Below are 16,528 nucleotides of genomic sequence, written 5' to 3' on the forward strand. Positions count from 1 at the left end.
TTTGCCTCTGATGTTCAAGTTTTGCTAATTCATCTGATAATGTCCAGATGCACTGTTCAGAACCCTGTCTCCATCTTCGTGGTTTTTCCATGATTAGGACTATAATGTGAAAACTGCTCTTAGCTTGCACATAGTGAGATGATTCACTCATTACCAGTACTGAGCTTTTTCCTCTCCTTTTATCTGGTCATAGGGAGTCTCCCTGAGACCATTGTGTGAGGAGAGGGAAAGGCATTCATGCAAATGAGGTAGGCAAAATGAGGTCTGGGACAACTATTTTGTAACTCTAGGCAACCCCCCAAATACTATTCTCTCGATAGAATGGGTTGCCGCCATGCCCATATAATTTAATTGCTTCTTGTTTCAGAGAGTTGTAGCTGTTTTAAATAGTGGCTAATTCTCTGTTGCATTCTTTGCTGCAGGCTCTATGGGTTTATTCTGGGACTCATATTAGGACTTATCAGAAACCCCCACCCCCCGCGTTTCTTTATCTACCACTAATGCCAGGAACAGCACCTGTATCTCCAACAGCCTGTAGTCTGAGAAGCAGGCTGCTTGAACCTCAGCCTAAACCTGCTATAGAATTCTCCCTTGCTCTTGGTCCCAGTCAAAACTGTCAGCCTCCAATGTCACCAGGTAAATCATGAGTTACACCAGAATTTTCAAGGGTGTTATATGCTGTCTCTAAAATCCAGAGATGCTTCTTTCTTAGTGGTGGGAGATGCACATTACAATAATTTGTTCTTTAATATAGGGGTGATGCCTGAGCATGCTCCCCACCATTGAAAATGTAAAAACACCCTTAATTTGGCAAGTTCCTGAATATCTGTGGATTCTTCCACCCTGTCATGTGCATGTGTCTTATCAGAGAATCCAGGGTCCTTGACATTTTGTTCTTAAGCACTCTAATTCATATGATGACATCGATATCCTGGATCAGTGTGATAGAAAGCATCTAAAGGATCTAGGTTGTTTCAGTCTGTATTGTGACAGAGCAAAACAGTAAATGTAACCTATACAACATCCTTGTATGCACACTGCTGCCTATCCTAGTTGACTGTTTTCTTGATAGAGATTAACTGAAAAGAGCCTGCAAGAACAATATTCACATAGTAAATGTTAGACACCTTGACTGTTTTAGTAAGGATGCTTCATCTGGCACAGCAGTTGTTGGGGCTACAATATTTTTGACTAAGTAAATGAGTGTATAACCAGACAATAAATCAGATCCCAGTGTATTGTTTGAAAATTGGGACAGACATTAAAATTCTCAGGACTGCTACATAGCAAAAGGCATATATTATGTAATAACTAGAGGCCTGGTGCACAAAATTCGTGCATTGGGAGGGGGAAGGGAAGGTGTCCCTCAGCCAGGCCTGCACCCTCTCACAATCTGGGACCTATCAGGTAGGGTCCTTAGGTCTGAATGGTGATCAAGACCTATCTGGTCCTTCTCTTTCCCCCACCCCCAATTGCCTGCAGGCAACTGGCCCTGCTATCTGTGCAGCTTTGTCTCTACCTCCACCCCTACCTCCCTGACCAGTTGCATCACACCCACCTTGGCTGGCCTGGCATCAGTGCATGTCATAGTGTGGTCGTCCAGAAGGTGGTCTGGATGGTTGTTCTGCTGTTCAGTTGTTTGGTGGATTTGCATATTATGCTTTTATTATTATAGATTAGTTAGACATAAGCAACCATCTTGAATTTTTATACTAAAAATGTCATAAGACTAGGGCTTCTTGAAAACATTTCATTCAAGTAGAACTATTGGTCAGACATAAAAAAGTCAGGGAGTGATCTGAGTGTTTTATAGTTACTACAAACTATAGGAGTGCACATAATTGGATTTATGTACTTTTTAAAAATTAATACATTTTTGGGAAATCAGAATTTAGTACCTACTGACATTTTACCTAAACCCTCTTGCCCTAGGGCTTTGCTTTTCTATAATTAATAAATAATAATTAATACTTGTATTTCCTAAGTATCATTTCCTACTCATTCAACTGGTACAGGGTGATTACTCTGAGACTCTACATATTCCTTCAGGGGCAAAATTAAATGCTTAGGGATCACAGAGTGAGAAAAACTGAGAGGAAAGCTTTCTACCTCAGGGGTAAGAAGATGCTGGGCTCTTGAGTCTCTGGTCCCTTCAGGGTCAGCAAGGCAGTCTTTCCCCGGGGAAGCTAAAGCATAAATTCTACTTTCTGAAAGCTAAAGTATAAATTCTACTTTCTGTAGCAGATTCAGACAGACAGAGCTGGAAATAACCCTTCCTGACAGAGATCACTGTCTCCATCCAGTAAGTCTGGCTCCACCAGAATGGGAAGACATTAAGCCACCTCCGTGGACAGCTGGCTAAAGCAGGGACTGTGGTGGGACTAACACCAGGCTTTCAATTGGAAAAACTGTAGGACTGAAGTTGAGGATAGGAGCTTGAAGGGAAAGTAGGGGAGAAAAATGACATAGGGTCAGATACAGATGGCTGTGCCAAAGCAGAGCCCTGACTTCTGTGTGCTCTGGAGAGAGGTTAAGTTCAGGTGGAGGTTCAAGGGTCTACAGCAGAGTATCATGTGGGAGATGTCTTGAAGAGCTTTAATGACACTGTTATGGGAAAATGAGGGAGAATGCAGATTTAAAAGGGAAAAAGGATTCCCAATCACACACCCTTGGTTATCATTACTAAGCCATCTTCAGTAGTCTGCCTTTTACTGCCTTTCTCATTTCCTAGAAGCACTCTGCTCCCTTTCTGCTCTTTGCTTTACTTCTTTGTCCTTTCTATTTACATTCAATCTCTTCTGTTTTGATTGCAGTTTTCTCTTTTCCATCTTCTCTTCACCATCTATTTTCTGGGCATGTATGCTTCAGCTCTCCCAGTCTGTCCTTCACCTATTGGCTTAGAATCACTCTACTGTTAACAGCTTCCTCCAAACCAACAGAGGTACCCCAGGGAAGCCAGGTTAGATTATTGTGTTCCACTCACTAAGTTTCTCTGTTCCGTTCATCATCATTACTTTTCTTACCCCTCTCTTGCCTCCAGGTCCTATTGAACAGGTTTGACATCAGAAGTAATAATTTTTCAAGATTAAGACAAAATTCTCTATTCTCTTAATTTAGTGCCCAAAAAGGTAACAGAAAAGTTTTTGCCCAGATATGGGCCCTGTAGACCCCAAAAGCAACAATCTTACAGGTTGTATCACTGTGGTTTGTTTGTGAAATACCCCATTAGAGTTAATAATTTTGCTCCAGGAAGACTGTTTGCAAGGTATCTGAGACAATGAAGTGGACAGTGACACCATTAAGCTGTACAAAGAAATCTAACAATTGGGGGAAAGAGGGCAGAATGATATAAGTACAGAGGGTTAGAAGAAGAAGCATGAGGGACTGTGAGAGTAAGGTACCTTTCAAACAAGAGGTCAAGAATCCTAAGACCAGTGTGCAGCTCTAATAGCAGTGCCCTGACACACACAGATTCTTCAGATTGTATAGTCACATTAATCTTTAAGGTCTTTTCTTTGTCTTTGATATCAGAAATTAGAAGATGAAATCAAGGTTTACACATTTAAATATATCTAGGTGTGAAATTATTTTTGCATATCTCACTGAGATTCTTGAATTTAGTTATTTATGTATTTCATCTCTGCTGAAAAATTCCATTCTCTATCCCATTCTCTCTCCTCCTCAATCTGGAACTCTGACCATATGTAAGTTATTCTATCCTCTATTTGTGTTATTTTCTTCAGCCATTTTCATTTTGAAACTTGATCTTCACCTCCATTCTGAGTAGATTCTTCTGAATCAGATTCTGTTATCTATTATTTTTGTGAGCTTTTTACTTACAATATTTTTCTTAAATTTATTATTATTATTATTATTATTATTATTATTTTACTGCTAGCAAACCTATCTTCAGAAGGATCTGTGTTGAAGTTCTCTGAGGCCTGAGATAAAAGCTGGTTCCTGAAAAAAGCATTTGGGCTTACTTCTCTCATCTGTGTTTCATCTTATATTTTCTGGGGCCACTACAATTTAGGATAACTTTCAATTCTTCTTTGAGCCAAACAGTTGATGTGAACTCAGGCTGCAAAGTCACTTGGACCAGCCTCCAGTTCAGGTTTCACAGGGAAACTTCTCCTACCAGTATACAGTGAGTCTGAGGCAGTGTGTTTTCTTTGAATTCAGGTGGGGATGAGGGATGGAGATGAAAAAGTGAGTTTATTTTTAGTCCCTTTATTCAGGATCTAGTGCTGTAAAGGCCTCTCATGTGGGAGATCACCTAATAGGTTTGTCACCTGCTTTAGCCTGGATTTTACTTCTGTCTCTGAGCTCTATTAGGTAATGAAAACTGGTGCTTCAGTTCATATAATACCACAAATGCCCTCCGGTTGAAAACCAATATCAGTGTTTGATTTTCATATCTGGATCTCACTCGCTCTGTAGTCTGATAATTTTTTTTTGTCTGATATGGATACATTCAAATATATGTATATACAAATATACATATAGGTGTAGCTATAGAAAAGGCTGTTGGTATATATAGAGACATAGACTAACCATAGATATGATTGTTACTCATTTTCATCAGGAGATTTGCTCTATGTACTGAGACCACCATGCCTCTAAGTGCTTCCACCTTTTACTTCTTTAAAAACTTAATTGTGGATACCATAGCTCTATATATTTAAAAAATTTAAACTAAAATCTTTTCTCTGCTTTTACATGTTTCATTAAAATAACATTTGATGCTCAAATGATTTTTAATTCATTAAGTATTAACCAAGAAAACACACTAAAACGATTTCTCCAGTTCACACAGGAGATGATATAAAATGAAACACAGAGGAAAGAACAACAGGAAAACATTATTTTACACATTCAACAAATATTTTTTAGCCACCTCTTATGTGTTAAAAAGTGTGCTAGGCACAAGGGAAGTGGGGTAGATGAGGTGGGCTGTGTCCTTATTCTCATGGATCTTGCAAGCTAAGTATGTAGTCATCAGAGTCTATGGTAGAATTAACTTCTTCTTTCTTCTTCAGTTACTCAAAGACATCTACCTCATGAAAGTCACTGCCAATGCTGCCGGATAGCAACAGCTCTGTCTCTGCTGAAGTCTCTGAATTCCTCCTGAATTGTTTTGTCAGATCTCCCAAGTGGCAACTCTGGCTGCCCCTGCCTCTCAGCTTTCTCTTCCTTTTGGCCATGGGTGCCAACGCCACCCTCCTGATCACCATCCGGCTGGAGGCCTCTCTGCATGAGCCCATGTACTACCTGCTCAGCCTCCTCTCTCTGCTGGACATGGTGCTCTGTCTTACTGTTATTCCCAAGGTCCTGGCTATCTTTTGGTTTGACCTCAGGTCCATCAGCTTCTTTGCCTGCTTCCTTCAGATGTTCATTATGAACAACTTCTTACCAATGGAATCCTGCACATTCCTAGCCATGGCCTATGACCGCTATGTGGCCATCTGTAAGCCTCTGCACTACCCATCCATAATCACTGACCGATTTGTGGCAAAAGCCATTGCCTTCATCTTGATCCGGAATACTTTTCTCACTGCACCAATCCCTATCCTCTCTGCCCGGCTCCATTATTGTGGAAAAAATATCATTGAGAACTGTATCTGTGCCAACCTCTCTGTGTCCAAGCTGTCCTGTGATAAAGTTGCCCTTAATAAAATCTACCAGTTAATTGTGGCCTGGACTCTCCTGGGCTCTGACCTCGTCCTCATCATTCTCTCCTACACATTCATCCTTCGAGCTGTTCTTAGACTCAAGGCAAAAGGGGCAGCTGGCAAAGCGTTGAGCACTTGTGGCTCTCATTTTATTCTCATCCTCTTCTTCAGCACCATCCTGCTGGTTTTTGTTTTTACCCATATGGCCAAGAAAAAGGTTTCCCCTGATATCCCTATCTTACTTAATATCCTACACCATGTAATTCCTGCAGCTCTCAACCCCATTGTCTATGGCGTACGAACCCAGGAGATTAAACAGGGGATTTGGAAGTTATTAAGGAGAGGTGGGTGACAGAAGAAAGTAATTGTGTTCTTGCTTTGCTTTTCCCAATAAAGAATACTCACAATCATAATTGGAAGGCAGAGATTGAAAGAAATGCAAATCATAATCTCTCTGGACATGCCTAATGAAACGAACTGTATTTTCCCCCCATATATAGGATTACATCCTATTTCTTATTATTTTATGGTACCCTGACAGGAACTAAAGATATAGTTGTGTAATTGCTCACCATACTACTCAAACCAGGGGCTATGAATTTTGATGAGTCAAGCAACAACACTAATTGTCTGGTCCTGATGAAATCTTCAGTAGAGCCAGTGGAGATGGAAATTCAATACTAATTAAAGATGTGTAGTCATTGTGAAGTATTAGTACTTAAAGATAGTACATGAACTTTGGAAGGGTAAATATAAGATTAAAAAAAACAACTGTTAAAATGTTTAAAATAGCTATTATGTTTTGACATTTTTCTTTGGGCATTTAAAAATATTTGACAGTTATTTTATGTCCAGCAGAGTGCTAGAAAATGGAAATCTTAATAAATAAATCTTGATCCCATTATATAAAAAACAACACATAGTCTGGTGGAAAAGACAAGCATATGTAAAATCAATTATATTGCAATGTAATAAGAGATTGAAACACACAAATAAAGCAGTTTGGAATCCCCGAAAGGAGAAGAATTTATTTTCTTAGGTGGGACTCACTTACCTATCTGACTTCCTCCTTCAGTTTACTACATGTAACCTGCCTTTCTAGCAGTTTTGCAAAAACAGGAACTATATTTCTGCCTTTGGGACATTTTACTATTTGTTCCTGTGCCCATGTAGCTTCTGCCCTCATGCCCATGGGTCTTCTTGACCAGAGTATTTAAAATAATAGTCAACAATATTCCCCCAAACAAAAATTATTTCCTAATGCCGTCTGTGTTTCACTGGTCTGCATAGGATATATCACTGTCAATGACTATAACATTTTACTCATTTATTTGTTCAGTCAGTCTATGTTCACTAAAATGTAAGCAGGATAAGGGCAGGGATTTTGTTCTGTTATGTTCATTGCTGTATCTTCAGTGCCAGAATAGTGCTTGGTGTATGGTAGAGACCCATAAATATTTGTTAAATAAATGATTAAATAAATGTTGCACCAATAATTGAATGTGTGCTAGTAACTAGGATTATAATTCAGACATGGCCTTTGTCTTTGGGTTATTACATTAAATAATAAGAGTGTGGGAGAGAGTATATTCATGCATGAGGTTATAATTTGAGAAATTGTATGGAAAATCATTATAGGAGGAGGTAGAGGCTTAGGGGTAAAATCAGAAGTACATTTTAAGGCACTTTGAGTTTGATTACCCATGAGACATATAAATGGAAGTACATAGTAAGTACTTGAACTTACAGGTTTGGCACTCAAGATAAAAACATGGGAATTGAAGCAATAAGAGTTGATAGGATGGCCTATGGAAAGAATATAGAGTAAGACAACCTACACAAAAGCCCCGAAGAGCCCCCATATAATCCTATCTTTCAGTGTGGGGAGATGAACATGGAAAGAACACAAAATAGTGGTCAGGAGAGGAAAGGCAAAACTGAGAGAGTCACAGAAGAAAGCCCCTCAAAATGGAATTTGGTTAATTCAAGGTTTTCTGTAGAGTGTGTAGGATCCTGTGTATATAAACAACTTAATGTTTAAAATACATTACAAAAATTTTAAGTCCATGTGAGCCCATTGTAAAATGTATGTAAAAGGAACAAACTTGTGGAAATAGAAACAAAGAAATGAATAATGTTTCAATGAATGCAGAGGTCTACATATCTTTATGAAGAAAAGCTCATAAATTAAAAAAATGTAAGACTCCAGATTGAAAGGTGCTATAGAGACAAATTAGATGTTAAAAAACAAAAGCAACTAGATACATTATAATATACTAGGGGCCCAGTGCACAAATTCATGCACTTTGATAAGGACTGAGTCATGAGGCTGCAGTGGGCACAAAGATGGTCTTGGCCCCTCCTCTGTACCCCTACCTGGCCCCTCCTGCCATGGCCCTCAGTCCTCTGTCTGCCTGCCGTCCTGCTCACACTTACTGATGGCTCCAGCAGTGGGTGCAAGTGGTAGTTGCCAGCCCTGATTGCCTCTCAGAAGCAGAGGGGGATTGAGAAGCCCTCAGGGGTGATCAGGGCTGGCAGCCTCTGCTTGCACCACTGATGGTGCCAAGCAATTGGGACCGGTGCTGGGTGCTAGCAGCGGGTGTGAGTGGTGACTCTGGTGCTGGCTGTGGGTGCGAGTGGGGGTGGTGCTGGCAGTGAATGAAAGAGGCAGCAGCTGGCCCTGATCGCCCCTCAGGTCTTCTCCACCTTTCCCACTCCTGAGATGCAATCCAGGCTGGTAGCTCCTCTTGCACCCGATGCCAGTGCCAGCCCCACTCGCACCCACAGCCTACACCAGAGCCACCACTCACATCCACTGCTGGCACCCATCACTGGTCCCAGAATTGATTCTGGTTAAGGGCATATATCTTGGTTGCAGGAGAGTTTTCACTTTCCTGAAAAGAAAAAAAAAAAGGAACAAGGTCAAGATATGCAGAAGAAAGAAAATTAAGCAAAAGAAGGGCTTTAAAGAAACTGATGACACTTATTTCCATAACATGAGGGATGTGAATAATTCACATAAGGCCAAAAAAGAAAATTTAAAAAAATAAAGGAACAAATCATGTTTTGTAATAATTAGTTGTATATTCTATCTTTTAAAAAAATCTCTCACTATAGCAAAAATTATTGTAGGACTCTCTGAAAAACGTTGCATTTTCTCAGTAATATCTTATTTTAAAATTCCCTGCATATATATATATATATATATATATATATATATATATATATATATACCTAAGCAACAGAACGACCAAATGCGGTTGCTATGATGCACACTGACCACCAGGGAACAGACTTTCAATGCACAGGATCAGGATCCCTTCTATCTGGATTGGGCCTGCAGGGATTGGGCTGAAACCAGCTATTCAACATCCCCTGAGGGGTCCCGGATTGCGAGAGGGCTCAGGCCAGACTGAGGGACTTCACCAATGCACGAATCCATGCACCAGCCCTCTAGTGTTACAATAAGTTATCATTAATCCACTCAGTATCATGGTTTGGAATGTACCTTTCTAAAAAACATGTGCAAAAGCTCAGGAGGACTTCTGGGTGAGCCTTTGGATTCATGGAAGGTGCCAAGTGTGCAGGTGCAAATGAGTATGGACATGTATGAATGTTTGTAGATCTCTATACTCAGGAGACTGACTTATTGCCCACAGAACACAGCCAGTGTAATGCTGGAGTACCAAAGGTCCTTTCTGTTAGGAAAAAAACAAACAAAAACCTATAACATCATTTTCTCATCTACCTACCTGTCTATTCTGAGATGGCCTTTTGGGCCCAAGGAAGTAGGTATAGAGAACTTCCCAGAGGGCAGAGTCCCTTAGGCTCTAGAGTCATAATTACCCCTAATACTCGGAGAGTTATCCTGAGCACTAATGTCAGTGTCCTCTGGCTAGAGGGTGTCTGAGAGGCAGCTAGACCAAGATTATCCACAAGACAGAAGAGATGCATCTCTTCAGCCCAGGTCTGTGCTCCTGTTCATTCCCGAGTCAGTACAGCTGAAGCAGTGTAAAAATGGGATAATAGGGACTGGCCTGTCTCAGATCAGGGGGCACATGTGAGACCTTGTGTTCTGGAAACTTCTCTTTTGTCCTCCTTTTGCCTTCTCTTTTGTTTGGTTGTGACAGATGCAGAGTCCAGGATTTATTCATAAGAGGTTAATGGGAGTAAAAGAGCTAGGAAGTGCATTGAAGTGAAAATTGATTTTTGAACAATGAATATAAAAATTTAAGGGCTCTAGGAAGAAAAATATGCCCACAAATGCTTAAATCATAAGGTAGGAATTAAATCTAATCTATATAACTTCAGAGGTCGAGAACAAAGTACACAATTGGCAAGTGGGGATTACAAAATAGTGCTACAGATTTCAGCTGAAGCTAAAGAATTTCTAAAAGCGACTGCTGGTGAAAACAGAAAACAATGCCCAGCATATCAAAATTACCTGTTGCTGGGTGCAGTGATATTGTCTAAAATTATACTTGAGAAAGAACTTTAGTAGAATCCTTTTTCTTTAATGTAAGCGAGAGTACCACATTGCTTTATTTTACAATTCTATTTTTCCAGCCTATTCCATATGTCAGAGTTAGTCAAGTCTCATAATAGTTGGTGAAAGACCCTGGCATTGCCCACATTACTTGGTATTATTATCTAATGTCTCAAGGATTGCATTCATTTTAGAGAATAAGGACAATTTCTTATTTAATGTTGTGGCTCTAGTACCTGAAAGAATGCTGGGAAAAGGTTAAGTGATAATGGCAACATTGCACTAGTGCCTGGAAGGGGAGAGTGTGTACCTGGATCATTACATTGAAGATGGAAAGGGCAATAGAAAGGAGATGGAAGGACTTTAAAAGTGGACCTTACCACTCTCACACTATTCCAGTCAGAAGAATCAACTTTTCATCCTGTTAATGACAGGTATCACCCCTGTGACATTGCTAATTTCCTTTTTCAGGCTGTTTCTTCTAGATTAGGGGTGTCGAACTCAATCAGAGAAGGGGCCAAAATCTAAAATCCAGCCTAAATCGCGGGCCGAATGGTTTACTGAACAGTCATAAACTGTCATTGTGATGGAAACGCAGCGGAGTGCAGTGATGACAGCGCGGTGCGGGCCACATTGCAAGGCCTGGCGGGACGGATTTGGCCCACGGGCCTTGTGTTTGACACATGTGTTCTAGATGTTAAGAATGCTACAGCCGAAACCGGTTTGGCTCAGTGATAGAGCATCGGTCTGCGGACTGAGAGGTCCCGGGTTCGATTCCAGCCAAGGGCATGTACATTGGTTGTGGGCACATCCCTGGTAGGGGTTGTGCAAGAGGCAGCTGGTTGATGTTTCTCTCTCATCAACGTTTCTGGCTCTCTATCTCTCTCCCTTCCTCTCTGTAAAAAAAAAAAAAAAAAAAAAAAAAAAAAAAAAAAAAAAAAAAAAAAAAAAAGAATGCTACAAATATGGCCGAAATCAGTTTGGCTCAGTGGATAGAGCATCGGCCTGCGGACTGAAAGACTGGGTTCGATTCCGGTCAAGGGCATGTACCTTGGTTGCGGGCACATCCCCATTAAGGGGTGTGCAGGAGGCAGCTGATAGATGTCTCTCTCTCATTGATGTTTCTCACTCTCTATCCCTATCTCTTCCTCTCTGTGAAAAAAATCAATAAAATATATATTTTTTAAAAAGAATGCTACAAATATGAAGACTTAAGAAATAGAATAAAAGTAATTTTTGAGCAGATTTCCCGTGCAAGAGCATTGGTGCCCCAGGGGCTCGCCTAGAATTGGTTTGGGTCTCTGTAATCTGAAGCTTCTGACTCCTTCCGCTATGGAGAGGCCAAGGCAACCTCCGCGGTCAGACCTCTTTGCGTACTCACTCTTGAGCAACTGTAGGCCCTGCCTGCTGCGCCTCCCCTCCTCCACCCCCAGTCGGTCTCCCAGTCTCTGAGTCTCTGGGTGCCTTTCTCTACAGTCCAGACTCCACCCATATGAGCCTGGGTGCATGGGGTTTTGGCCGGGGTTGGGGTTCAGTACAGTCGGAAAGGGTTCAGTGCACTCGGGGAATTCCTTTTCCCTCCCACCAGCCAGGCATTCTGCCACACTTCCTTTCTGCGCAGGAGCATCTCCTTACCTCAGCTCTTTGCCACTCCCAATCTGATCTGTGAACCTCTCTCCATCTTTCTAGTTGTAGATTTCCCACTCAGCCAGCTTTCCTGTGTTTATGGATGAATTCTGTTCTGATTTTAGTTGTTGTTTTTGAAATTGTTGTGCGAGGCGGCTGCTTAGGTGCTTACCTAGGCCGCCATCTTGGTTCTCCCCCTGTCTTTATATATTTTGAGTAGAAGCTAATTATATCTTAATTTTACAGATCACTAAAATAAAGCTATGGAAATATATGACAAGATATGACAGCACACCTAAATGAAACCACCTCTATAGCAGTTTCAGACTTCCTCCTGAATTGTTTTGTCAGGTCAACCAGTTGGCAGCACTGGCTGTCCCTGCCCCTCAGCCTCCTCTTCCTCCTGGCCATGGGGGCCAATGGTATTCTTCTGATCACCATCCGGCTGGAGGCCTCTCTGCATGAGCCCATGTACTACCTGCTCAGCCTGCTCTCACTACTGGACATTATGCTCTGCCTCACCGTCATCCCCAAGGTCCTGGCCATGCTCTGGTTTGACCTCAGGTCCATCAGCTTCTCTGCCTGCTTCCTCCAGATGTTCATCATGAATTGCTTCCTCGCCATGGAGTCCTGCACATTCATGGTCATGGCCTATGACCGTTATGTGGCCATCTGCCACCCTCTATGATACCCATCCATCATCACTGATCAATTTGTAGCTAAGGCTGCCATTTTTATTTTGGTCAGAAATGTCCTTCTTACAGTGCCCATACCCATTCTCTCCGTCCGACTCCATTATTGTGGGAGAACTATCATTGAGAACTGCATCTGTGCCAATATGTCAGTCTCCAGGCTCTCCTGTGATGACATCACCATCAATCGTCTCTACCAATTTGCTGGAGGTTGGACTCTGCTAGGATCAGACCTCATCCTTATCTTCCTCTCCTACATCTTCATACTGCGAGCTGTGCTGAGACTCAAGGCAGTGGGTGCCGTGACCAAGGCCCTAAGCACATGTGGTTCTCACTTCATCCTTATCCTCTTCTTCAGTACCATTCTTCTGGTCTTTGTCCTCACTCATGTGGCTAAGAAGAATGTCTCCCCTGATGTTCCAGTCTTACTCAATATCCTTCATCATGTCATCCCTGCAGCCCTCAACCCCATTGTTTATGGAGTGCGAACCCAGGAGATCAAGCAAGGAATCCAGAGATTACTGAAGAAAGGATGGTAATAAGGACAACTGGCTCTCTGAATTCTTAAAACAGAATGACTTAAAAATCAGGTAATGGGAAATTGGGTTGAAACTCAGAGCTCAGAGACATAAGTTCAAGGAGAAAAGTAAAGAGCAGATTGTTGTGGATGACCTGCTGTTCTCTCATATACTAGCATTATTGAAATCAACACTCATACATGATTCAAAAAAACAAAAAGAAAGAAAATAAAAGAAAAGGTGAAAAGTGGTTTTAATTCTGAAACAATTTTTTAAAAATATATTTTTATTGATTTTTCTTACAGAGAGGAAGGGAGAGAGATAGAGAGCAAGAAAAGCCAATGAGAGAGAAACATTGACCAATGACTTTTCACCTTGACAAGGGATGTGCCCGCAATCAATGCACATGCCCTTGACCGGAATCAAACCCGGGACCCCTTAGTCCGCAGGCTGAGGGCTCTACTGCTGAGCCAAACTGAAATAATTTCTTGACTCTATCCCTCCCCTTTAAACTCCAATGCTTCCCCCTGTTATTACTTTAACTTGAAATTTCTTCCAATCTTCATGATTCTGTTTAGTCTAAAATGTGAGAACTCAGGAGGGTGAATCCTATAGTGCAGGAATAAACCCTACTTAATATTGTATTTACTATTTCTGTACATGTAATTAAAAAATAACTATAGATGGAAATGTTCATGTCTGTAGCTTATTAACCTAGGTGCATACATAATACTATTGTGAAAAGACCCAGTATTTCATTTTTATTTTTCAGTCTTTATTGTTGAAAGTATTACATGGGTTCTCTTTTTCTCTCCATTAATCTCCTCCAAACCCTTTTCCACCCTCCTCTCACCCCAGACCCTCACCACCCCATTGTCTCTATCCATGGGTCATGAATATATGCATACAAGTTCATTGGTTGATCTCTTCTAACCCACCTTCCCTTCCCATTCCCTCTGAGGTTCAACAGTCTCTTCATGCTTCTACTTTTGATCATCAGTTCATTTGGTTCATCAAATTCCACAAATGAGTGAGATGCATGGTACTTATCTTTCTCTGACTAGCTTACTTTGCTCAGCATAATACTCTGCAGAAGACAACAGTATTTAAATGTCAATACCAAATAATGAAAAGTTGCTAAAGTCCAAAAATAGGACTCTTTTACTTATCTCCAACAAGGCCAATAACTTTTTTCTCCTATTCTTAATCAAGCAAAGCCTGTGTCTATACTCTCAAAAGGGTATTTCTCTTGAAAGAATTGCTCACATGTGGAGAAATGAGATTTACTGGGTGTAGGACAAGGAATGATCATATAAAGTCTGATTCTCAATGTCTACATACCATTGTCTGTGTTTTAAATCTTCTCTTCAGAATTCATGATGTGCATGTAGGGCTCTGCCTTGGTGTACTAATATGGCACAGCAACAGAAGATATTCCAGCAATGACACTGAAATATACAAGGCATGTTATTAATTAAAGAACGACTTTCAAGCAACTACTCTGATACAGGGACTTTGTTAGAGCGTTGGGGTATGAAGATGCACAGAAAAAATTTCAATCATGAAGGAACTCATATGCTGTTTAGATAGCATAGAAAGCAATCTAGGAAGGAATGTTTTCTTCTACATTGAAGAAAGTATAAAGAAATGAGGCAGAAATAAATACAGGGAGTGACTTGAAAAAAAGAATAGTCATGGTTGGTGGGTTAGAAGTTCTGCAGTCTAGGCCTTGCACAGCCACAGATCAGATGCATGACAGGGAGCAAATCAGCAGCCTCACTGAGTTTCAGAGTCCTCATCTGTTACATGAAGACAGTAAACTAGTTACTTTAAAATCTGTTTCTAGTTCTAAGGTCTGTATTACCATGTCCTGTCTCAAGACAGCCATCACTCACACTGAGTCTCTTTTTCATACTTCTTCCTTTTTCTAAACATAATTTTTACTTTTCAGTTACAGTTCACATACAATATTATATTAGTTTCAGGTATATAATATAGGGATTGGACATTTATATAATTTACAACATGATCACACCAATAAATCGAGTACCCATGTGACTTCATACATAATTATTATAATATGATTGATTGTACTTTACATCCCTGTCACTGTTTTGTAACTACCGATTTGTACTTCTGAATCCCTTTCCCTTTTCCCCCCCATTTCTCAACCCACCTGCCTCCCATTTGGCAACCATCAAATTGTTCTCTGTATATGTGAGTTTGTTTCTGATTCGTTTTGTTTATTTTTTAAAAATGTATTTTAAAGAGATAGAAAAGAATAGGGAAAGAGAGAGAGAAAGGTCAATGTGATAGAGAAACATCTGTTGGTTGCCTCCCATTTGTGCCCTGACCAGAAATCAAACTAGTAAGATCTTTCAGTGAATGGGATATTACTACAACAACTGAGCAACACTGGCCAGTGCATGCTTACCTTTTTTTTTTTTTTTTTAGGTTCCACATATCAGTGAAATCATATGGTATTTGCCTTTCTATGTCTGCCTTATTTTACATAGTATAATGCTCTCTAGGTCTATTCATGTTGCTACCAATGGCAATATTTCATTCTTTTCTATGGCCTAGTCATATTTCTTGTATCTATGCACCACTTTTTCATCCAATCATCTATTGATGGACACTAATGTTGCTTGCACATCTTGGCTATTGTAAATAATGCTGCAGTGAGCATGTGGATGCATATGTTTTTTCAAATTAGTGTTTTGAGTTTCTTTGGATTAATTCCTAGGAGTGGAATTGCTGGCTGAGTCCTTCTTTGTCTTTTGGTATAGTATAAGTATTTTGTCTGATATAAGTATTGCTACCACAGCTTTGTTTGTTTTGTTTCCATCTTCATGAAATATCTTTTCCATCCATTTACTTTTGATATGTGTCTGTCTTTTGAACTAAACTATACTTTTCCCCTTTAAACACAGGTGTAGATACTTCCCACATTCTCTCATAACTGGTGAAACCAAATGGGAAATTTGAACATTGTATCAAGGTTAACTTTCAAATACCATAATTTATGATTTTTGTTCACAAGAATACCTGAAAGATCATTTATACATTCCCATGATGTAGAGATCCCAGCCTGTATTCACCTGCCCAGGAATGTTTACTCCTTGGTCCAATAGCCAGAAGGCTCCAATAGACAAAGCATTTCCCTCTGAAAAAACTAAGTTATACTATTTGAGTCTTCATCTTGTCTTTAGGATTGACAAGATGAAGACTCAACCATTCAAATGTTTCTGAGGATTATTGATGTGGGAAATATCAATTCCATTCATGGAAAGTCTTGCTACACTCCAAATTATGGGTTCATGCCTTCTGACCCCCAAAAGAAAATGTTTCAAAGTCTACTATCAGTACAGTTTTCAAAGTCTAGGCCATTTAACTCGAATTAAAATATTAGATAAACCACTGATCTGTTCAAGGTACAGTGTTCTATGCTTTGTGAATTTCTTTAATCCTCCATCCAGTAATGAAAATAAATCAATCTTGAACTTTTTCTTTTCAGGGTTTTGATTTACATAA

The 16,528-nt window shown here is 40.3% G+C and overlaps 2 protein-coding genes across 2 annotated transcripts; both read left to right on the forward strand.

Annotated features, from left to right (window-relative positions):
• The first annotated feature begins 5,076 nt into the window (after window positions 1-5,076).
• On the forward strand, window positions 5,077-6,024 carry LOC118713205 (olfactory receptor 56A3-like). Its single transcript, XM_036427606.2, has one exon. It carries the CDS (start codon window positions 5,077-5,079, stop codon window positions 6,022-6,024), a length of 948 nt encoding a protein of 315 aa, XP_036283499.1.
• Window positions 6,025-12,067: 6,043 nt separating this feature from the next.
• On the forward strand, window positions 12,068-13,015 carry LOC118713320 (olfactory receptor 56A3-like). The gene is given in 1 exon segment (XM_036427754.1): window positions 12,068-13,015. A coding segment is annotated over 1 exon segment (948 nt).
• The last annotated feature ends 3,513 nt before the right edge of the window (window positions 13,016-16,528 follow it).

The sequence above is a fragment of the Pipistrellus kuhlii genome, unplaced genomic scaffold (assembly GCF_014108245.1).
Source record: "Pipistrellus kuhlii isolate mPipKuh1 unplaced genomic scaffold, mPipKuh1.p scaffold_m20_p_9, whole genome shotgun sequence".
Classification (NCBI taxonomy): Eukaryota; Metazoa; Chordata; class Mammalia; order Chiroptera; family Vespertilionidae; genus Pipistrellus; species Pipistrellus kuhlii.